A 22,421-nucleotide genomic window follows, 5' to 3' on the forward strand; every position below is an offset into this window, starting at 1 on the left:
CATGATCACCAAAATGGAATGAGCTAGATGTGTTCAGATAGCTATTCCAAGTTAATACTTAGAACTAAAGATGTCACATTCAAAATATTCAAAGATCACTGGAAGACAACTTGAAGGACAAGACACTGGAACTGGAATTGGAATTGTATTTCAGATATCCACGGTACAACTGGAGAGCATCCGATATACCAAATGTTGGCTTTGGAATTACAGAAAAAGAGAGAGCACAACAAATGATTACAAGAGCACAGATGGCTCAAGATGTAGACAACTAAGGATTCTAGAGCGTCAAAAGTCCCACAAAATGAATAATAGGTCCTATTTATAGGCTGTCGGTCTGACTGACTGTACAGTGTCAGTTACTGTGGTAACTCGCTGGTTATCGCTTCAAGAAGTTTCCTCTGTTTTGTCGGGCTTGTTAAGGGAAATTCCCGCCTTCTACACGATACTTGAGGTAAGGAGGTGTTGCTGGATTCCTGCTGCTGACATGTCGGGGCGCACGCTAAGATATGCATGGCGCTCTACATTCTAGCTGCTGAGCTGGTGTACATCCACCAACTGCAGCTTCAATTACAACAAACAATGCTACTAGCTTCGGCGGCTGAGATGACATCCCGCGCCCCCCCCCCCCCCCCCCCCCCCCCCAAATGCAGACCTTGACGGCTAGGAAGGATAACTGACCTGATGGTGCAGATCAGCTGCCCCCAATCCCCAACCTTGGCGGCTATTGCTGAGAGCAATTCCCACTTCAGCGTTCAATCAACTTTTTGCCTGATACATGTTACCTTGCAAAAGCCCCTTCCGTCAAGGTCAGGAGTTGGGGAGCAGGCCACCCTGGCCATCCATCCCGCCCCCATTCCTGAACAGAATCAGCCTGCATAGTTTCCAATGCATGACACCTCAGCTTTCAGAGTGTCAAGGGCGCAGTTGATAGTTTGTAGGCCAATGTACAGTGTCCAACTCAGCACCGGAAATCCCTTGCCAATCATTGCATGGCAACTCAGCACTTGAAATCATCACTTGTCTCCTCCGACCATGTCAGCGCATGTAATAGTTGCTCACTTGGAATCATTTCCCGTCTTCTACAACCATTGTAGACCAAGTGCGTGCACATAATAGTTGTGCGAATGTGGTTGCTAACTCAGCAGGCGGGTGATGAGCTCTCATCTTGTCAGAGAACGCTGCAGAGCCACCCAACCCTTAACGGCCTAAGGGACCATTCCCCACAATCCTCCTCCCCCATGGCTTTTGGCATCTGCCAGTTGCCAGGGGGTCCAAAGATTACGAGGAATGGTCCCCTACCCCTTCACCTAATAGCTTACCATGGTAACTGATTCAGAACTTAATTATCTACGGACTCGGTGATTCTTCAAGGTATAATCTACCCAACAACATCTTTGGCATACTTTCATTACCAGAGCAAGCTTTGCTGAATTCTTGATAAAATAAGAATCAATCCAACACACAAAGGTGCCAAACCTCACGCAGGCATCTTAAAACAAATGTAAAGGAAGTCTTTTAATGAAGGAACTCATTCACTAACTAAACAAAAGCGAACACAAATTGTAACCCTTTCTCCCTTCTCCTCTAGGGCATGTTTTAACATGCCAAACCAAAAGGAAAGGATTGAATGCAAAGGCATAAGAGAGCCTACTCAATGCCAAGTGTTTGATACGGTAGAGTCAGCAGACAATAAAATTCTATCAGGCTCCCCTACACCAGCTCATTCACATGCTTCACATAAATAATCAATTTGTAAGTTCGTTAGTACACAGCACATACCCATAACTAAGCATCTAAAGGTACATGTGACATAGTGCAAAAGAGAATCATCTATTGAGCACTTGCAGGCTTGAGGAATAGCCTGGACTTCAGCTGCTGCATCACCGATTGCGAAACTCTCACAGCCAAGAGTGGGTTCTTCATTGCAAAGTCCTCGTATTCTCGAGAAAACAAAATCGACTCTGAATTATGCACAATGGTGCTCATGGCTGCGTCTTTCAAAGCAGTAGCAGAGCTTAGCCTGGTTGCCACCTCCAAGACTTCAAGAGCATTTTTTGGGTTCATGGTATCGATGAGATAGGCCTCACAGATCTCTATTAAGAGTGGAACGTCATACTTGTCGGCAGAAAACATGAGCCCTGGAGAGTGGTCTTGTAGCGCCTCCAATCTCAGTTGCCCAGTATACATGAACTCAACAAGGTGCTTCAATTCAACATGACTAATGTCTGGAATGCGTACTCTCGAGTTTTTGGCCTCTTTGTAGGAGTCCATCTCCAGCATTGTTCTAAAAACTGACGATCGAGTAGCCTGTAATGCAAAAGGGACAGCTGTCACAGTAATTTAAAGCCTCGCAACACTCCACGCGCATGCACGCGTGTGCACACACACAAAGCACAACTACATTTATCTATACGGAATAGAATATGTAAACATATTTATAAAATTTGGATAAATTTTCACACACAGAGACTCTGAACAAATGTGCATGAACACGCATAACATGTGACAAACACTTACCATTATTACTTTGTGGACCTGTATGGAGAGCCCATCATCAGTTGCAAGCTCCAGATCAGCATGAAATCCCTCAGTAAATGCTTCCCCCAATGCTCCCAGATAGCTGATCTGCTTGGATGCTGTGCCCACAGCCTGCTCTAGCTGTTTAATGTGTTTGATTGCATCGGCAAGACCCTGCGTTCATGTAAACAGAAAGTTGAAACCTACGGATACATTTACACAAGTAGAAGCTCATGATTGATGTTGATTCAAGCTAGACAGTTCGGCGAGTTATCGAAATATAAAGCCCAAGCCATGGGTCTGATAATCTAAGGGCTACGCTTTTCTAGGGGTAGAGCTTCAACCCAAGTGGGTTAGCAACTCCTTTCTACAAGGGGCAGGTTGTTCCTACGACTAAGCTTCTTCCCTCCATGAGGAAATGTTCCCATTATTCACCACAACCCATGGGGGGGGCAGGCCCTGGCCAGGCTCTCCTCAAGTCCCTCTGCATCCGAAGTCTGTCTCCAAACCTCGGCATCCAAAACAGTGTGTCCTGAGTCCTCAGCAGGCTTGACGATGGTATCAGTATGATCATGAGTCATCAATAGTGAGACATCAATTGTGTGAAAGTTCAAATTCCTGTAGTGAAAAAGATGCCTACTGAAACGAAGAAAAGCGGAAAACAAAACCTAGCCCAAGTTTTCTGAACGGCATGAAGGAGCTGTGTGACCTCATTCGTCATTAGCATTCCGCAACCTCTTGCCAAGCTCACTTTTTGTAATAAGATTAAAAATGCTTGTAGCAAAATCTCATGTCTAGCCAAAATAAAAGAGGACATGGATGCATAATGTCTCTTTTGGCAATCCTTGAACAGCGTTATGGTCAGGCACAATTGCGAGCCGGCAGACTTCCATGGGCAGCAATGTGGACTGAACCAACAACTTTAGCAATATAACATGTAGGTGTCATTGTCAGACAATGTTAAATTGAAAGGGCCTTCTAAAAGACTTGACCCTCCCCAAAGCCTTGATTAAAACTAGGTTCCTCCTCATCAATCCCATGCACAGAATCAACGGTCACAAAACCACAGTGTGTGTACAAAGGAGTATAGAATGACCCTGATGCACCTACTTGGCCACATAATAAATCTGCATAACAAGAGTAAAATGCTTCTCACCATACACCACTGCTCTGCCTTCAATCAATGAGAATAGGTAGATCAAAGGGGGGGTCTATGCAAGTGTTGGACTTCTCCCCTTGGCTTTTGCTTTCCATTAACACAAGTCAGTCATATTGGGGGCATGGGAATGTACCTTGCCTTGGATGGGCTTGGTGAAAGTCTTCGACGTCGACTTCTTGTCATTCTTGAGTGAATCAGGTTGTGATGCTGCTATTTTGGCCTCTACCTCCGCTTCTTCTTCAAGGTCCAACCGACTTGCAAACTCCAAAATCTCCTTCGCCCCTTCAAAGCAGCTCATGCATATGCTGTTGCGAGGTCGAAAAAAGTGTGGAGATTGATCACACAGACAGCAATCCATTGCACCTGCTTGCAGCGAAGGCCTCTTTGCTCAAATGTCTACACAAAAAGCACCTTTCCTTGAAAATCCACAGAGAATCTTCTACGAAGGCACTACTTCCAACAGCCCCTTTGGCTACAATCTCCTTTCCTTAAAACAGAAGCTTGAAACAACAATCTTTGATCTTTCAAAGTCTTGCTTTATCTGCAAAATAGAAGTAGCGAGCCTTAAGCCGAGAGAGTACAGAAAAAGGTATGGAACGTGGAGAGGGTGAGGCATGTCGAGCGACGACGCAGAAGCCATGGCGTGCGGGCCTGTTAGTGCGGACATGAGCGGCGACCTGTAGAATGGTGCGTGCAAAATGGTCGCCGAGAGAGAGAGAGAGAGAGAGAGAGAGAGAGAGAGAGAGAGAGAGACCCAGGCTCGATTCCGTATCTAGGCACAAAGAATGGAGAGATATCCTCGGCACTAAGAGCCGAGTCTCGCTATGCTTTAAAAGTATTAAGGGTATTTAGAAAAACTTTTTAAAAGGTGCACACACACCCAACGTTCTCTTTTAGTAGCTTTAGTCCGTAATACACGTAGCGCAACAAATCCAGGTTTTTTCACTGGGATTTCGGTAGAGTATCCAATGAGAATTCAGGAGGAAATTATGGGCCTTCGTCTGAGCCTGTTGTTGCAGGTCAAGCCATACTGCCAACTGCAGGTCACCTTGTAGGTGAGCAGATTGTTGCAGACATTGCGATGAATTTATCCCATGAGCATGCTATGGGTCTTCAACATGAGGAGTTGCTCCTACATCTCGCTCACACAAAGCCACAAAGATTGTAGATGGCGCAAGAAGGCAACGTCCCCTCAGGTAAAGCCTCACTGCAGATGATCATTTCTCTCTAATGTTTCTTCTCGTATATAATTGTATACTTCCTTTACTTTGTAGGCCATTACAAGGAGAATTAACTTGTGTCCATATGTGTGTTTCTGTGTGTGTGTGTGTGTGAGAGAGAGAGAGAGAGAGAGAGAGAGAGAGAGAGAGAGAGAGAGATCACTGTGACCCACTCTTTAGGAGCAATGTGTCTCAGCTTGCCATTACGCCAGTCTGAGTTTCAAAAATGGTAGTTCAGGGGACTACATTTTCTACAAAACTTTGCTCTACTAGTTGAATTTAAAGGTTGCTCTTTACGAAATTTGTGAGCATGGCACATGCAAAGACATGAAAATAGCGTCCTTTCAAGAACTTGTGCATGTTACGATGCATGTAAAGCTATCGCATGATGTGCCGATGCTGTGTTTGCTTCTAGAATTTGAGAGAAAATGCTATTGCATGGATTGTGATATAGCGAGATTACGCTTCCATAGTTAATTCTCTTTGCTGCTACATGTGCCTGTTGAGTATGGCTATGACATTTTGTTCAAGAAGATGAACTGATTACTGATCTTTATGCATGTTGTAGGTTTTGGATCTTGCTTCCCTCCATTCAATTTTGTTGGGTCATCAAATGTTCGCATACCACCACCACAGAGATCAATGGTTGTTCCATTCGGATCCATGCCTACATCCACGTCCTTCCAATTGCAGCATCACTTTCTCATTGTCCCATTGAATGGGCCTACTAGGCCAGCCTCATTTGACGAAGAAGTGGTGTATGATTCTCAACCAGTTGTTAGCCATCCGCTTGACCTCAACTCTCAAGAGCCATCATCCACCCCCCAAGGAGAAAGGACTCGCAGGATGGACCGCCAAGTGATGCACCGCCAATTGTGTCAACTGCTCCATCAAAATGGAGAGGAAGGCCACCAGCAAGTGGCCAACTAAAAGACAAGCCTTCCCCTGGGCGATTTCACTGGGATACGCAAAACACCTCTGTTCTAATTGAGGCGAAAGCACAATATGATGATAGGAGATTTCATGCGGGGGTTGCTGAGAAATCCAAAACTATAGAAGAACAATGGGAAGAAATTGCTAATCTGTGTGTCCAACGACATTTTTATGTTGATTGGAAAGCCGCTTATGAGAAGTGGAGGCGACTATATCAAGCTACAAGGACATCAGCGATTGGGAGAGGAATCCACCATCCGGAAAGAGCAGTTACTGGGCCATGTCACCGAAAGAGAGGGTGTTAGAGAATAAATTTTCACACAACAACCTCAAGATAGAGTTGTACGAGCTCATGGAGAGATGTATGGGTTATGATCCAGTTCTTGATCCGCCAGCATCAATTCTGGATTCATCAAATGGTATTCAAACATATGGTATAATTTGTAATTGTTTATCATGCTAAAGCATTATGACACATTGATTGCGTTTTTGGGCTTTATTGTGTGTCCCATTTGTAATGTCAGTAGGAAGACGAAACCCTTCGTCAGCTCCAACGGAAAATGCTGCCAATTCCCCTCAACCAACATCCTTCACAGATGCAGGAGAAGAGACATCTCCAATCGAGAGGAAGTTGACCAATAGTGTAGTGCCTAAGAAGGCTAGGAAGAGAACACATCAGCTTGATGTTGGGCTTCGCGAGGCCACCTGATACATGACAAAGGTAATGGATGAGGCAAAGCGAGGAAAAAAAAGTGCGACATGATGATTCCTTGCAGGTGGCAAACTTATTTGTGCATGCAATGGATGGCATCTCACATGCATTGTCCAAGATAGCGGACAAAATTTAACAGCTTTTTCATTGATTTCCATTTGTATTGCCTAGGGGCATTCCATTCAATAATGCTCAATAAACGTTCTGTCATCCCTATAGTGATGGAATGGTGTTGCTTTCATTTCCTCAATTTTGTAATAAAAACATATAATATGGATGTCGAGCATTCTGCGTTTTACTTTGTCGCTAGTGTATCTATTGTGTATGCAAAGTCTTGGTGTGGTTTTAATCCTAATGGAAAGTCTTCAGATTTCGACGATTCAAATGTAAGGAAAATGTATTGCATGCTAATTTAATGATGCGGTTTTCGTGTTGATGCAACGTCTTCAGATTTTGACGATTTGAAGCATGCAAAATTGATTCTGTTCTGAGTGTTTTTTCTCTGTATGCATGGAATTTATTGATGTGGTTCAATGCAAGTTCAAAATGATCAACTGCACACACAAATCATATGTAGAAAATGCAAATTAAAACCAGATCACAAAAGATAGTTTGTAGACAATAGGAGACAGAGAGATAGTTTGTCGACAATAGGAGACAGGTTTCAAATTTTCATCAACAATAGTTCTATGCGGGATTCCATATGTATTCTTGGCATTGATGTTTGTTCTCTATGGTATTGCTCATGGATAGCCGTTCATGGCTTCTCGGAGATAGCCCTTAGATACAATTTTACACACACAAAGACGGTCACAGGTTCTCTTGACATAGCAGATCTGCGAGCATCTTTGATAGTGACTACCATTATAGTTCCAGTGAGAGTTTTGGATGCATATGGTTTATGTACTTGAGAGTTGCTTGTGATCTATTGAGAGTGTTTTACTCTGTGTAGGGAGCTAGTTTTGTGCTTCTTCTTGCATACTCATGGACCCCTATTTGAGCCCATGTCTTGTGGTTTTGTAGTGACAATTTTCCGTTTTGCATGTACCTTGTGTTGTGGATACTACCATTGCACATTGTTGTGGGGCTGATTTTGGCTTGTTTTGGCAGTCATGATCGTTTCTAGGACTCGGATCGGAAGAGCTCTTTTTGAGACTATGGCTAGTCGTGTCTACATAGCCTATTGTGAGGGTCGTTGCATGAGGTTTTTTGAAGCCAAGCATTGGGGGCCAGGTTACTCAGTGTGAGGTGGATTAGGTTGATGGAGATCCCCAATCGTGGCCTTGCCATAGGATATGTATAAACGTATGTAGGTGCTTTGATGCCAAGTTGGTAGTCTTTCAATAGTTTCTTTGAGCAGTATATGCCAGTTTATGCCTAGTCAACACTCTTTCTTGGTTTATGAATGTTCTTTTACTTAGGTGAAACCCCAAAGACATGGAAAACTCTACGAGTTTCCATCATGAAGCAATTCCTTGCAAGCGATGCAAAGGACAAAGTGCTCACCAAATGGTGCAGTTTGAAGCTTCTCTCTCATGAGTCTATCCACAAATACGTAGACAAGTTTTGGGACTTACATCTCAAGGCTACTATCTTCCAAAAGATGGACTTTGCTGAGCAAAAGCAACAATTTTGTGCAGGATTACCTAAAGAGATGGCCAAGTATGTCAACTCTCAATAGCTTGGTTCTATCACCGAAGTAATCCACCACACTATGGTTGCTTCGCACATCAATTTACAACAAGGGGCTAGACGGAATGTCAAGCCCATGGAAAACAAAGACAAAAATGATGCGAAAAGGAAAACCAATGCCAAAAATTCTTCCCAAGGCAATTCCAACAACAACAACAATTGGTCCAAGGAGAAGGGAGTTTACAAAGGTAAAAACAAACTCTCTCCTGAAGAGCTTGGAGCTTTTCACAAGGACCATAAGTGTTTTAAGTGTGGGGAGCAAGGACATGACTATCGTTCTTGCCCCAAGAAAAATGCTCGCAATGAGACTCCTAGAGCTTCCACCATCGAAGCTCCAAAAGAGGATGCGCATTGCAAAGGTTCACCTCTCTCCTATGCTTGCGGAAAGGTAAGGGAGCATGATGCCTTCATCTTGTTTGACCCTGGCTCTGCTCACAACTTCATATCAATGGAGTTGGCCACCAAGTTGGGCATTCAAGTTTTTGAGATGGGAGATATTGTATAACAGGTGACACAGCTTTCAAGGGACAACAAGCCTCCGTTACTCCCTTGATTGGGAAGTTGAGGCTTCATGTCCAAAGCTATGTCGACAAAGAAGACTTTTTCATCTCTCCTCTCCAACATGAGGATGCTATTCTAGGGGCTCCATGGTTTGACCGCATGGCTGCCAACATGAAGTTCCCTGAAAGAGAATTTACTTCACGTATAGGGAAAAGAACATGTATATAGATGCTCATGAGTCTGGTCAAACTATACCACTTGTAAATCCTCCTGCTTTTGATAAATCAATGAAGAGCTCAGCTTTCGCGTACATGACTTTTGTCAAAGAGTACCTAAAAGTTCCTAATGTTTCATCAAATGTAAATGGTAGGAATCAAGAAGAGTTAGACTTGTCTAATTTTCTAAAAGGATTCCAAGATGTGTTCATCGATGATATCCCTATAGACTTACCTCCAAAACGAGGGGATGATGACCATCGAATTGAGCTCCTAGCAAAAAGCTCACCGCCTAACAAGCCTCCTTATTGAGTTTCACAAGCTCAACAAGAGGAGATCATGAGGTAAGTACAAGACTTGGTAGACAAAGGGATGGTGAGGCCTAGCTCCACTCCCTTTTGTTCTCCAATAATTTTAGTGCAAAAGAAAGATGGTACATATCATACGTGTGTGGACTATTGAGCACTAAACCATATCACTATCAAAAACAGATTTCTCGTACCTCGGGTAGAAGATCTGTTTGATAAATTACAAGGCTCTACCTACTTCAGTAGGATTGGCCTTAAAAGTGGCTATCATTATATAAGGATAGTGGATGAAAATATCCTAAAGATCGGGTTTCGTACAACGTTTGGTCTTTATGAATATCTAGTCATGCCTTTTGTCTTGACTAATGCACCAGCCACGTTCAATCATCTAATGGAGAAATTTTTTAGACCCTACCACAAATTCACTAGAGTGTTCTTTGATGATATCGTCATCTACTCCAAGTCCTTGGAGGAACACAAGAAACATCTCCAAGTGATTTTTCAAGCATTGAGGGAGAACAAGCTTTTTCGCAACCAAAAGAAAAGCGAAATTTTCCTTCAAGAGATTCAATGCTCAGGTCATATTATCTCTCAAGATGGTATCTGCATGGATCCATCGAAGTTCGAGGTAATAAAAGCATGGCCTAATCCAAGGAATCTACATGAGCTAAGAAGCTTTATAGGTATGTATGCATACTATAGACGCTTCATAGCAAAATTTTCTCAAATAACAGGACCATTACATGACTTAACAAAGAAGAACATTAAGTATTTATGGATTGCTAAGGAACAAAATGCTTTTGACAAGCTCAAAGAGAAGCTTACCTCCCAACCAGTCCTCATGCTTCCGGATCTCTCAAAGACATTTGAGGTCCAATGTGATGCTTGTGGTGATTCCCTTGGAGCAGTCACTGATTAGGCAAAATTTGGACTCACAAAGGGGCCCTTTAACGAGTTTGACTTTACCTCTCTCTACCAAAATGGGCGCATGGATAAATTTTTGCAAAAAAACTCCAAAGTTGGCGGAGGTTTGACACTTAGAATGTCCTCTTTAAGCTCTATCTATTGATATATAGCACGCCATGAGATTCCTCATATTTTAGAAGATTCTTTTTTTTATTCACCTATGATGTGACAACTCTGTCGAAATCTAAGTGAATAAAAAAAAGAATCTTCTAAAATATGAGGAATTTCATGGCGTGCTATATATCAGTCGATAGAGCTTGAAGAGGACATTCTAACTGCCAAACCTCCGCCAACTTTGGAGTTTGTTTGCAAAAATTTATCCATGCAACCGTTTTGGTAGAGAGAAGTAAAGTCAAACTCCTTAAAGGGCCCCTTTGTGAGTCCAAATTTTGCCTAATAGGCTAACTTCAAGAAGGGCATGCCACAACATATGAGAGCCGATGGCTCAATACAAATGAACGTGTCTTAGGAATTTATGAGAAAGAGCTTTTAGATGTTCTACATGACCTAGACACATGGAAGCACTATTTATTGGGGACTCCATTCATTTTACGAACAGACCATCATAGTCTCAAGTATTTCATGACGCAAACCAAGCTTTCCGACAAACAAATGAGGTGGGCAAATTTTCTGTCGCAATTCAATTTTCATATTGCTCATATTGCTAGTAAGCACAATCAAGTGGCTGATGCACTTTCACGACGACCAAAAGTTAATGCGGTGTCTATAGCAACTCACAATGATCTATCTTCTATGATAGATGAGTATGCTATTGACCCTAACTTTAAAGAGGTAATGTCAGCCCTTGCTTTGGGGAAGAAAGAGGAACCATTCACTTTGCAAGATGGTTATCTTCTCCATGGAAATAGGCTATGTGTTACCCGCTCCCTTCGTGAGAAAGTCATGTATGAATCCCATGCTCCTCCCTATGTGGGACACAAAGGCATTCAACCTACTCTCCAAGGAGTAGAGATGTGTTTCTATTGGCCTACCATGAAAGTGGACATACAAGAGTATGTTTCAAAATGTGCGGTATGCCAAATAACTAAGTACCATAGAGGGACGCAACCTGGATTACTCCAGCCATTGCCTATCCCAAATTCACCATGGGAGAGTATATCTTGTGGGTCAGCTTGAGCCAAGGTGCTCTAACTCTCAGCTAGTAAGTGGCCTAGATGCCACTCCAATTAGTCTTCATCGGTTTCTCGATTGAACACTAATTTGTTATTGGCATAAGGGCGAAGAGCCACACAGGCTAAGAGCCATTGTCAGACCTAGGGTAAGACCCAATGTTGGTATTTCTTGGGTGATTGTTCTCCAGCTTGAGCAGATCTATCCCATAGAGTTCCCATTGATGTTAATGGCCAAGCAAGAGTCTTGCCATTACAGATCTTTTGGGTGTTCTGTACACACTACATATTTTTAGTGCGACGCTCAAATTGAGTTTCTTATAATCTTAAACTCACATCAGATGATCTCTACCACGGAGTATAGATGCAGCAATCAGTTGAGACAGCATGGCTGTCCATACGAGCTAGGCATGTCCCTTGTGTAGATATCTTGCTGTCTCTATAGCACTACGAGTGTCTATATGGCAGCACAGTTTGGGGGTAAGACCCAGCAGGTGATTTAGTTTGATCTATTTTCGTCATATTTTCAAGGAAAGAAGTCTGCAATAAACTACCACACGGTAGTGGAAAAATTCAACTCTTTAAGTTGATTCCAATCATTCTTTCCACGGTTGACTATGTTGGTTACCGTTACCTGCTCGTCGAGCAGTTTCTACAAAGGGTCTTACCAAGGGGTTGGACTTTGTATATTCTAATCAACGGGTTTGAGTTGCGAAGGCAACACCCAGGGTTTCTAGTGCAATGTTGCTTGGTTTTTTCTCAGGTGGGTGATGTGATCCTCTGCATTTGAATAGGGGTAAGTGCCATTAGGTTCAAATCTCCAGGTACGCATCTATTGATTTGGCGTTACTCCATTTTTTAGTATGCTTTGTTTGGTTTCTTCAAGTCGTATAAATCTGCTTGAATATTTCTGAGCCATGCCAAGGGCATGTCGGAACAAAGTATTTTGGGCCGTAGTGTCCAATATACATTATGCTGTTATGAACCCACTTGTCGGGTTTGATTTGTCACATGTTCTTGTTGGAATTAGGGTTGCAGAGAAACACACACATCTTGGAGAAGACAAAGGAAGCTCAAGGCACACAATAGAGAGTGTATTACTTAGTGTGCAATGGAAAGATAGATAGCCCTAGAGTGATGGGCATATATACAATGCACAGGGGGAAAAACCTTCTAAAGAGGGAAAAAATGCCCCGGCGGTCCTAGTGTGTTCACACACATCACTACCACATGTATATGGTAACAAATCCCCCCTGGAGTGATGCGGTGAATGAGAGCTAGCACATGAGTAAAGGGAAGTGCCATGCCCTGAGGACAGGATCAGTCCACAAAGGGGAGTAAGCCCAAAGCTTTGCGGAAAGCTTCAAGATTCTCACGAGACAATGCCTTTGTGAAAAGATCTGCAAGGTTGTCCTGTGTTGGCACATAAGCCAAGCTGATCTCTCCTACTGAGAGCCTCTCCCTGACATAGTGGTAATGCACCTCAATGTGCTTTGTGCGAGCATGAAAAACTGGGTTCCTCGCAACTGCCAATGCGCTCTGACTGTCAGTGTAGATAGTGTTGGCAATGTCCTATCCAACACCCAAATCATCCATAAGGCGTCTGAGCCATACACACTCAACCGTAGCTGTGAAGACTGCCCTGTACTCAGCCTCACAACTCGAAGTGGCCACAGTAGGTTGCTTCTTGCTCAACCATGATATAAATGAACTGCCAAGCATGAAACAAAAACCACTTGTGGACACTCGTGTGTCAAAACAACTAGCCCAATCTGAGTCCGAAAAAGCATGTAAGTCTGGCGGCAATGATCCCCCCTTGGGATAAAACAAGCCAAGATGTAAAGTGCCACTAACGTAGCGGAAAATCCTCTTGACAGCCTGCCAATGCTTAGACCCTAGGCTATGCATAAATCTACTGACCTGTGAGGCTGCAAACTGAATATCCGACCCCGTGTTGCATACATAAATGAGGCAGCCAACATCAGTTTCGTAAAGAGTGACATCAGCAGGATCGCCAGCATCATGTAGACTCAACTTCAAACCTGTTTCCATGGGAGTGGCAATAGGTTTGCAATCCTCAAGTCCAAACTTACATAGCAATGTCTCTATGTAACTTTTCTGACACAAGGCAATACCACCATCACACTGCTTAAACTGTATACCCAAGTAATGATGCAACAGCCCCAAATATTTCATCTTGAAAGTAGCATTCAAATCAGCCTTAAATTCAGCAATATGTCTCTCATTTGGTCCAGTGATCAGCAAATCATCAACATAAAGAACCACAATGAGAAGTACATCACCCTCACGCTTTACATACAATGTGCTTTCTGTTGGACTGTGACGAAAGCCTCGTTTAACCAAATGAGTGTCAGCTTTCTCATACCAAGCACGAGGAGATTGCTTCAACCCATACAAAGCCTTCTTACATCTGCACACTTTGTCCTCTTGTCCTTGTATGACAAAATCGCGAGGCTGCGTTACATAAACTTCCTCAAATATGTCACCATTCAAGAAAGCAGTAACAATATCTGATTGATGTACATCCCAACCAAAATGAGCTACCAATGCACATAGAAAACGTACAGTAGTCATACGACAAGTGCGAGCAAAAGTCTCTTCATAATCTATGCCTTTTTGTTGTGCATAACCTTTTGCAACAAGTCGAGCCTTATGGCGATCGATCTCACCATGCGGCTTGCGTTTCAACTTGTAAACCCACTTCGTACCAATGGACTTTTTGCCAGGAGGCAAATCACATAAAGTCCATGTGTCATTTTCTATGAGTGCATCATATTCTGATTTCATGGCAGCCATCCAATTTTCTGAATTCTGTGCTTCATCAAAAGACAGAGGCTCCTCAACATCATGTAAGCTAGACACAGCCAAAGCATAACAATCTGATGCATAAGATGCATGGCGAGAGCCTGAACGAGTACGACTAGACAAAGGTGCATCCAATTTACTGTCACGCAAAGTGTGCACCAGCCATTTTGGCATACCTCTAGCCTGCTCATTTTCCGCCCTTTCCTCATCAAGTACATCTGCATCAGTAATAGGCTGATCTAAAACATTTTCAGAAACCCCCATAGGTTGTACATGTGCCTCATTGGAACTTGCATTCGTATTTCCACCACTGAAAAGAGGCAACAAAGTGTCATAAATGTCCTGTGAGCTTACATTACTGTCTCTAGTACATGACAGCAAGGGTTGAACAGAATCTTCCACAAACACTACATCGCGTGAAACCAGAATACGTTTTGTTTGCGGATGATACAACCTGTAACCTTTGCTTTCAGCACTATAACCAACAAAAATACATTTGACAGCCTTATCATCCAGTTTTCTACGCTGCACTTGTGGCACCAAAGCATATGCCAAACAGCCAAAAACACGCATGTGCTCAATAGAAGGCTTTCTATCATGCCATGCTTCATATGGAGTAATAGACCGCAAAGCTTTCGTAGGACACCTGTTAAGTACATAAGTGGCACACATGATGGCCTCAAGCCAAAAAGAATGCGGCAAAGCTTGACTTTTGACCATTCATCATGCCATTTTCGTCAGTGACCTGTTTTTCCTCTCAGCAACACCATTTTGCTGAGGTGTATAAGGCACTGTACATTGGTGTTTTATCCCACGACTAGCCAGAAATGCATTAAATTCATGAGACATATACTCCCCCCCTCGATCGGAACGGACGGTGCCCATAGCACATTTCGAGACATTTTTCAGCCATAGCCAGAAATTGTTTGAAGCACATAAAAACTTCGGACTTCGCTTTAAACGGAAATACCCATGCATGCCTGGAGTAATCATCAATAAAAGTCACGAAGTAAAGGTAATTGCCCAAGGACGGAGTTTGCATGGGCCCACAAACATCACTATGCACAAGCTGCAATCTGCATGTGGCCCGAACTGAACCATCCTTTGGAAACTTAGAACGCTGCATCTTACCCAAAATACAGCCTTCACAAACATGTTTGACAGGCGCTTCAAGAGGCGGCAAAGAAGCAACCATATTAGATTTTTGCAAACGCAGCAAACTGGCAAAAGGTAGATGACCAAAACGTGCATGCCAAAGTTTTGCATCTGAAATAGCCCTTGAATCTGCAGCAACATTTGCAAAGTTTTTTCCACACTTGTCATATAAAGTGAGCTTATACAGCCCACGGCACAAAAGGCTAGATGCAACAAATTTATCACCAAAACTGAGATCATGAACTGTACATCTGTCATCCACAAATTTGACTACAGGTCCAAGTCTAGCAAGTGGAGATACAGACAACAGGTTCTTCTTGTTCCAGGTACATAAAGTGCATCAACAAGTGTGAAAGAACTGCCATTAGCAGCAGTGAGCACAATCTTTCCAACCCCCTGAACTGGATAAGAGGCATTGTTGGCACAAGTGACTGAATTCCCATGAGGGACAGACTCGAGAGAGGTAAACAATTCACGATGTGAGGTAATGTGCTTTGTAGCACCACTGTCGAAATACCACACATGCGAATCTGCAACAACTGACAAGCATGCATCATGGACAGCAGGATTTTAAGTGCACTCTGTGCTAAAAGCCCATTCTGCATCAACATCAGCAACACAGTCTCCTTTCATAGAAGACTCAACAATGGCTGCATTTATAGTGGAACCACCCTCTTTCTTCTTATCCTCTTTGGCCTTCAACGTAGGACACGACTTGATCAAGTGATCATTGGCTTTACAATAATGGAAACGCATCTTCTTTTTGCCCTTATCACCAGAATTGCCAGACGAAGTGCTGCCAGTTGAAGCATTGGGAACAGATGTTTTGCCACTTGCAGCAGAACCATAAGAAGTGGCTGCATTTCTATTACCACCCTTTCTTTGAGAACCAATAAAAGCCTGTTCAATTGCATGCTGTCTAGTCGTGTTTTTTTTGGAAAGTGACTCTTGCAATAGCAATGTGCAAAATGCATCAAACTTGACAACTTCTGGATTTCCTTGGGTCATAAGTCTCCAAGTACTAGCAAAACTCTGGTAAGAATGTGGTAAGGCATCAAGAACAGTCTGCACAAGGGAACTGTTTGAAATGACTTCACCTGCAGAAATAAGCTGCTCATTGATATCCTTGACACTAGCAAGGAAAGTGTCCATATCATCTTCCTCATGCATAATCTTCAACTCCAGCTCCTTACGCAGCAAAGCAATTTTAGCCTCATTGCGACTTGCATAAAGACCTGCTAGAATATCCCAAGCCTGTTTTGCAGATTTTGCTGAACGGATGTGAGGAACAATGGTGCGCTTCACAGACAACGCAATCAATGCATGAGCCTGCGCATCCTTAACATCCCAACGAGCTTGTTCTGCCGTAGGCAAAACAACTCTAACAGCTGCAATCCTTGCAGCAAGACCTGTAACATTCTCAACATCGCCTACATCCTCAGAACAAGGACGTACATCAATGCCCTGCACAATGTTCCAAACACCCTTTGACACAAGAACGTGTTGCATCATATAAGCCCACATAGGGTAGTTGTCCCCATCCAACCTGTCCTTAGGAGCAACAAACATCTTGAACACATCTGTGTTGTTGTTGTCAGCCATGGTAAATGCTGCACCTGATGTGAAAACTGCCTAAAAATAGGAGAAATGGAGCGGGAACAACCTGTGCTATATAGCACAAACCGTAGAAGACTATAAGGCACCTGTTATGCAGAAAACGGCACTGACAGAAATTCTGCACAAAATGACGAAATAGCCTGTGCAGTACTGCCTGTAGTGGAAACGGAGGCCGAAATTAGCCCAAATCAAAATTCTGAGTAGACCAAGCTCTTCGAGATGTCCCAAAATATTTGTCAACCTGTGAACGCTTGCCAAAGCTCACTGAAATCGGAGAAAGTGAGTAGGCGTGTGTTGGAGCAGCTGGCGACTAAGCCCGAGAGGACGTGACCTGCTCTGATACCAATTGTTGGAATTAGGGTTGTAGAGAAACACACACAGCTTGGAGAAGACGAAGGAAGCTCAAGGCACACAATAGAGTGTGTATTACTTAGTGTGCAATGGAAAGATAGATAGCCCTAGAGTGATTGGCATATATACAATGCACGCGGGAAAAAAACTCCTAAAGAGGGAAAAAATGCCGCGACGGTCGTAGTGTGTTCACACACATCACTACCACATGTATATGGTAACAGTTCTCACATGGGATACAACATGGTCTAGGAGCTCAAGGAGTTTAGTTTAGCCAATGTAGAGCAATGATAATGAGGGTCCCTCTCACTCTTGTCGTGGAGTGTTTTGCAGTTATTTCCACACACAAGTACATCTTGTACTTGATGGATGTCGCTTTTTCGGCCATCCTTATTTGAGACATATTCCACATGTGGAGAATATGAGTCTCTGGGACTGACACTGGCGCCAAATTCCTAATGATGTGTCGCGACGAGGTCCCTACGTGCTGATCGCATCCGTTTATTAGACCATTTGGAGCACACCGTATTAGGAACAATTTCAATGGCCAAAGAATTGTCGGGTACTAAGTACAAACTTGTTTCGATTACAAGTGCTGTGAAACCACCTTAACGGAGGGTTGTTTCTACATATAGCCAAGTATGCTATGTTCATGAGAATGTTTCATGGTTGGTACCTAGGTGTGACTGGGTTGTCACATTTTGTTATAGTCCAACTTTTGTTGCCAGGCGTTTTCGTGTGTACTGTGGAAAGTCTCGTCATGGAATTGCGGTTCGGATATGTTTGTGTTAAATGCATGCACACTAGGTGTTATAGGTCCTAGTGTTTAACACAAATTTATTTGGAACGGCATGCGAATTTGTGGACTTTATTCTTCTGCACCCTTTTGCACTGCCCGTGCAATCTCTCTTGCAATTTAGTATGCGTTTACACCCTGCCATGCAAGGCAATGGCTCAGTATGGATGCCTGGGGTTGGATAGTCTAAACTCTATGAGCTTACTCCACTCCAACCCGCTTTCAACCTAGTTGGTTGTCTCCATCCATATGGCTGGATACTCAATGGTTGAGTCCTAGTTTATCATCAGTCGTGGAAGACTGTCTGTAAGTGGTTCGGGAAAAGCACCTCACTCTTACTGATGCTATTTTTTGCTAAAGAATCTGCTACGAGCATACGTTAGCACAACGCATTTTGAATGGGCGATTACACTTGGCATGGATACAACATAGTGCACTGTTGCGTAAACTATGAGCTTATATCCATATGGTGCCAAAGATGTGTGTCATTATCAATCATCCGAAGTCAATCGATAAGACTATGGCACATAAGAGAAGTCGTGCTTCATATGAAGACAGGTAAAGCACTTTGGTTGTACAGTTGCTTCGTATGGAGTCTGCTGCCCAAGCACTTTGCTTTGCACAACAGAGAGATCTTTTCCAAAAAGAAAGGAAAACATAGGCAAAAACAAACATAGATTGAAAATTGAGTAACCTTGTCGCCCATTTGTGGCCAAGAGTTTGGTAAGGCAGTCGAAGCTGGCTCATAGCCATATGTACCGCCTGAGTGAACTAGCGAATGGAGCATATACATGCTCTTGTGATGTAAAAAAAAAACTGCAAACATCTCGACAAGTTTCCCCAAGTTCGTATGCTTCTAGCATAGTCCAAACATGGAAGTCTTGTCTTTGCATGATACTTCTCAGTAGACCCACTTTGGATGATACCTTGCCTCAGAGCTACAGATACTCTTGCTCATAGACAAATGTCATAGTAAAAGAAAGTCGACCTTGTCGAGCAGTCACAAATAATCGACCTTGTCGAATTGTACAATGTCTTGAAAAGCACAAAATAAAAATAAAAATTTCTTGCAAAGTAGAGACAAAGCCTTGCTCCAGTGATGTCTAGAAAAAAAACTTCTTGAAATGGTCGTTAATGGTTGGTCCTGTCAAGCACCTGCTGCCTCCTTCATCAAGATTAGCAATAGACCATGCCAATCTCCATGAGATTCTCCAGCACTACCATGCCCTAACCTTTGCCAGACATGGATAGAAGACTTGCTGGGAAACGAAACCATTTCTCACTCAAGCCTTGCTTGATGGTGAGTGGTTTGTGTGTATCGTGTGTACAAAAACAAAAACACCATGCTTGTAAGAATGCTCACAAGCATTGCTTGCACGGCACCATACATACCTCATTAAGTGCTCATGCTGTCCGGTCTTACCGTTGTACTAATTTAAGGAAGAAGAAAACCGAGAAACCATGATGTCCGATGTTGTCGCCTTCTGCTTGATCCGTGGTATCGTTGTTGATTGGGGCCCTACTTTGACCGATCTTAATTCATACTGAAGCTCTTTGATTGCTTTCAAATTTTCTGCTACCCATTCAACATGCCTTGCATGATTTGTGTGGTGGAGCCGCCATGATTTTTGAACCGGCTTATCCTCGGTGGGCTCTATCCTTGTTATTAACATTTCACATGTCACATGATCATGCATATCCATGATCATGCATGCAAAGCCATCTCACCAAATACACACTTTGTAGCCCTTTTGCATCCGTAGTTGTGCACTGGCCAAGGGATGCTAACACTGTGACTTCCCGGTGTGTGCCCGAGATGGACATGCAATCAGAACTTCTGCACTTTGTCTCAGTGCCTTGCTTCGGAACTTGACATGCATCATATTGCTTCCCCATTGCTCTTCGGCATGGGAAAAAGATCCTAAACGGGGGGGGGGGGGGGGGGGGGGTGCCCAAAATAGGGCTCCCCTTTTGACTTATGTGAACTCAAGGCCAGCCATGGTGGATTTCTGCCATCGACGCCTACGCAAGAAGAACCTGCTTGTAGCGCCCTTCGGGGTTGTCTTCTCCTCCTGCTGCTGCAGAGTCGAGAACGGTCCAGCTCGCAAGGGTGCTCCCTTTTGGGGCCAGTCATGTTGCAAACACCGTAGGTCGCTATGGCCGACCTTCCTTGCAAGCGGCCACTCCCACCGATCTCCGCCTTCAGCCACCGGCTTCACAACTCCGCTCTTGGAGAGCATGCCCACGTTGTTTCCTGCACAGACCCTCCATCTCCTGCTTAGGGCGCCTGCCCACGACCTTCAGATCCTCCCTTGCCAGAGGACTTGTCCACGACCTAGAGAGAGAGAGAGAGAGAGAGAGAGAGAGAGAGAGAGAGAGAGAGAGAGAGAGAGAGAGAGAGAGAGAGAGAGAGAGAGAGAGAGAGAGAAGACACATGCAAAGCCATGCGTGACCTCGTCCCCTTCTCCTTCCCTTCTCCATAGCTTCTCCCTTCCCCCTGAGCTCTGATACCAATATAAGACCTAGGAGACTGTGATACGAGATCCACCGCCCTACCACCCTATGTATAGACCGGCTCCTAGCCCTAGCCATCATATGGATCCCTAGTCCACACTAGTCCAGTTCGAGCCCCTGGCTCAGGTCCCTGACCCCCTACCCTAGGCTTAGGATCCTTGTCCTGACACTAACCGCTCAATGCTTCAGTCGTGAAGGATCCTGTGCTGCAAAGAAGAAGGAGCCACCATCCATGCCGTGCTCAACCGCCTCGCCACCACCGATGCTGCCACAATGCTCTATCACATACTCTCTCTCTCTCTCTCTCTCTCTCTCTCTCTCTCTCTCTCTCTCTCAAGCGCGCGCGCACACACACACACACACACACACACACACACACACACACACACACACACACACACACACACACACACACACACACACACACACACACACACACACACACACACACACACCTATGAGCACACGAAGGAGAAGGAGATAGAGATGGAGCAAGAGCACTTCTTAGCTTACACCTCAGAGAATGAGGATTTTTAGGTCTAATGGAACTTTTATAAGAGTATGGCCCATTCACACATGGGCGCCCACAGTGGTCGGTGGTTGCAAAACTACTTTAAAAATAAGATAAATGATGCGCCTCTCATCGGCGATCACCTACACACCTATTGTACCGACAAGCCCAATCCATGACTCAATCAAATAAATAATATGCATCCGTCAAAGGTGATAGGGTGTCCGTAAGGGTTAACATGCCCCCCTTCCTTATGTAGATTTTGTCCTCAGAAGCTATTGAGATGAAGCCCATTCGTTGAGATAGAAGAGCATTCGAGATTGAACGTCCTTAGGCTTCTTCAGTCACTGCAAAATCAATCAAAATTGGCACAGTAACTGAATTCTCATATACAATTAAAAAGCATATGCAGTTGTAGGTAGGCAAATTGATTAGTGACAAAATATTAATCAATTTGTCATCAATAAACTTTAAACTGTAATATAATCAAACACATAAACAATTGTAAACGTAAAAAACTAAACAAGTATGGGGTCGCTAATTTAACGATTGAAAGGCACTAGAGGTCAACTATTAATACCATGGACAAGCTTCTCAATTTTCTCTGGTCAATTAAGTTGTTTAATCACGAGAGCCAAGTATTTCATGTCTGAGGACTGACTAGAGGCTATACCTAGAAGACCTTGTAGTTAAGCTATGATAAAAGGAATTGCTCATGAAATCATCGTCTGACTTATTTCCTTTTCTTTGACCCCCCAAAATCTTTTCTCATTGATTCAATTTTGATATGGGTGCTTATTTTGTATGCCTTGAGTTTTTTGCTTTTCAAGGAAAAGCGCCCACAGTGGGAACCTCTAGGGCTCTAGTACCATAGGCAATACATCTGAGTGAAGTACCAAATCAAGTTGGGATTCTTTTCCAGCTTAAGATTTACATTGTGGCACTTTTGATTTTTTTGTTTGGTCTTTTTTAGCATTTTAATTTTGTAACTTTGGGGGGTCATATAACATTGTTACCCTCCCCGTGATCATCACACTAGTAAACTCCCTTTATAATACTTAAGCTAAAGGTCAATAAGGACTAAGCCCACTAGAAATCCCTAGTACATTGCACACAATGCTTCCTAAATTGGATTAAGAACCTAAAGTAACCATTGATTATTAGGAGGGCATTCCAAATGGTATTAAGAGAAGATCTCTAACTCCTAACTTGGTCAAACTAACTTAGTTAGATTGCTTGATTCTAAACCCTAGACAAGGGATTATGACAGAAAATTATATAGAATCTAATGTTTA

General features: G+C 43.4%; 3 protein-coding genes across 4 annotated transcripts; 2 read left to right on the plus strand and 1 right to left on the minus strand.

The window, feature by feature from the left end:
* Positions 1-1,501: 1,501 nt before the first annotated feature.
* Positions 1,502-4,375, minus strand: LOC147446499 (BTB/POZ domain-containing protein At1g01640-like). Its single transcript, XM_086525717.1, has 3 exons — positions 3,813-4,375; positions 2,521-2,694; positions 1,502-2,310 (listed from the first exon to the last, which is right to left on the minus strand). The coding sequence occupies exons 1-3, from the start codon at positions 4,035-4,037 to the stop codon at positions 1,834-1,836; spliced, it is 876 nt and encodes a 291-aa protein (XP_086381843.1). The 5' UTR covers positions 4,038-4,375; the 3' UTR covers positions 1,502-1,833.
* A 213-nt stretch (positions 4,376-4,588) lies between these two features.
* On the plus strand, positions 4,589-5,832 carry LOC147446500 (uncharacterized). Its single transcript, XM_086525718.1, has 2 exons — positions 4,589-4,875; positions 5,468-5,832. The coding sequence occupies exons 1-2, from the start codon at positions 4,848-4,850 to the stop codon at positions 5,827-5,829; spliced, it is 390 nt and encodes a 129-aa protein (XP_086381844.1). The 5' UTR covers positions 4,589-4,847; the 3' UTR covers positions 5,830-5,832.
* A 279-nt stretch (positions 5,833-6,111) lies between these two features.
* LOC147446501 (uncharacterized) lies at positions 6,112-6,836 on the plus strand. Of its 2 annotated transcripts, none has more exons than XM_086525719.1 (2): positions 6,112-6,266; positions 6,360-6,836. In XM_086525719.1, exons 1-2 carry the CDS (start codon positions 6,113-6,115, stop codon positions 6,539-6,541), a joined length of 336 nt encoding a protein of 111 aa, XP_086381845.1. In that variant the 5' UTR covers position 6,112; the 3' UTR covers positions 6,542-6,836. The 2 variants fall into 2 exon arrangements, 1 of the variants encoding a protein (XP_086381845.1); XR_015189878.1 differs by having other exon boundaries at positions 6,129-6,266; positions 6,357-6,491.
* Positions 6,837-22,421: the final 15,585 nt, after the last annotated feature.

This window comes from Adiantum capillus-veneris, chromosome 12 (genome assembly GCF_014529385.1).
Source record: "Adiantum capillus-veneris isolate H3 chromosome 12, ASM1452938v2, whole genome shotgun sequence".
NCBI lineage: Eukaryota > Viridiplantae > Streptophyta > Polypodiopsida > Polypodiales > Pteridaceae > Adiantum > Adiantum capillus-veneris.

What these genes read in the sequence shown, in the direction of transcription:
- LOC147446501 (XM_086525719.1), top strand. Translation starts at nt 6,113, where the DNA reads ATGTCACCGAAAGAGAGGGTGTTAGAGAATAAATTTTCACACAACAAC. An exon ending in AAATGGTATTCAAACATATG is followed by an intron (nt 6,267 to 6,359) that starts GTATAATTTGTA and finishes TAATGTCAGTAG; the next exon opens with GAAGACGAAACCCTTCGTCA.
- LOC147446499 (XM_086525717.1), bottom strand. Translation starts at nt 4,037, where the DNA reads ATGGATTGCTGTCTGTGTGATCAATCTCCACACTTTTTTCGACCTCGC. An exon ending in CCAAGCCCATCCAAGGCAAG is followed by an intron (nt 2,695 to 3,812) that starts GTACATTCCCAT and finishes ACATGAACGCAG; the next exon opens with GGTCTTGCCGATGCAATCAA. An exon ending in AGGTCCACAAAGTAATAATG is followed by an intron (nt 2,311 to 2,520) that starts GTAAGTGTTTGT and finishes TTTGCATTACAG; the next exon opens with GCTACTCGATCGTCAGTTTT.
- LOC147446500 (XM_086525718.1), top strand. Translation starts at nt 4,848, where the DNA reads ATGGCGCAAGAAGGCAACGTCCCCTCAG. An exon ending in AGAAGGCAACGTCCCCTCAG is followed by an intron (nt 4,876 to 5,467) that starts GTAAAGCCTCAC and finishes TGCATGTTGTAG; the next exon opens with GTTTTGGATCTTGCTTCCCT.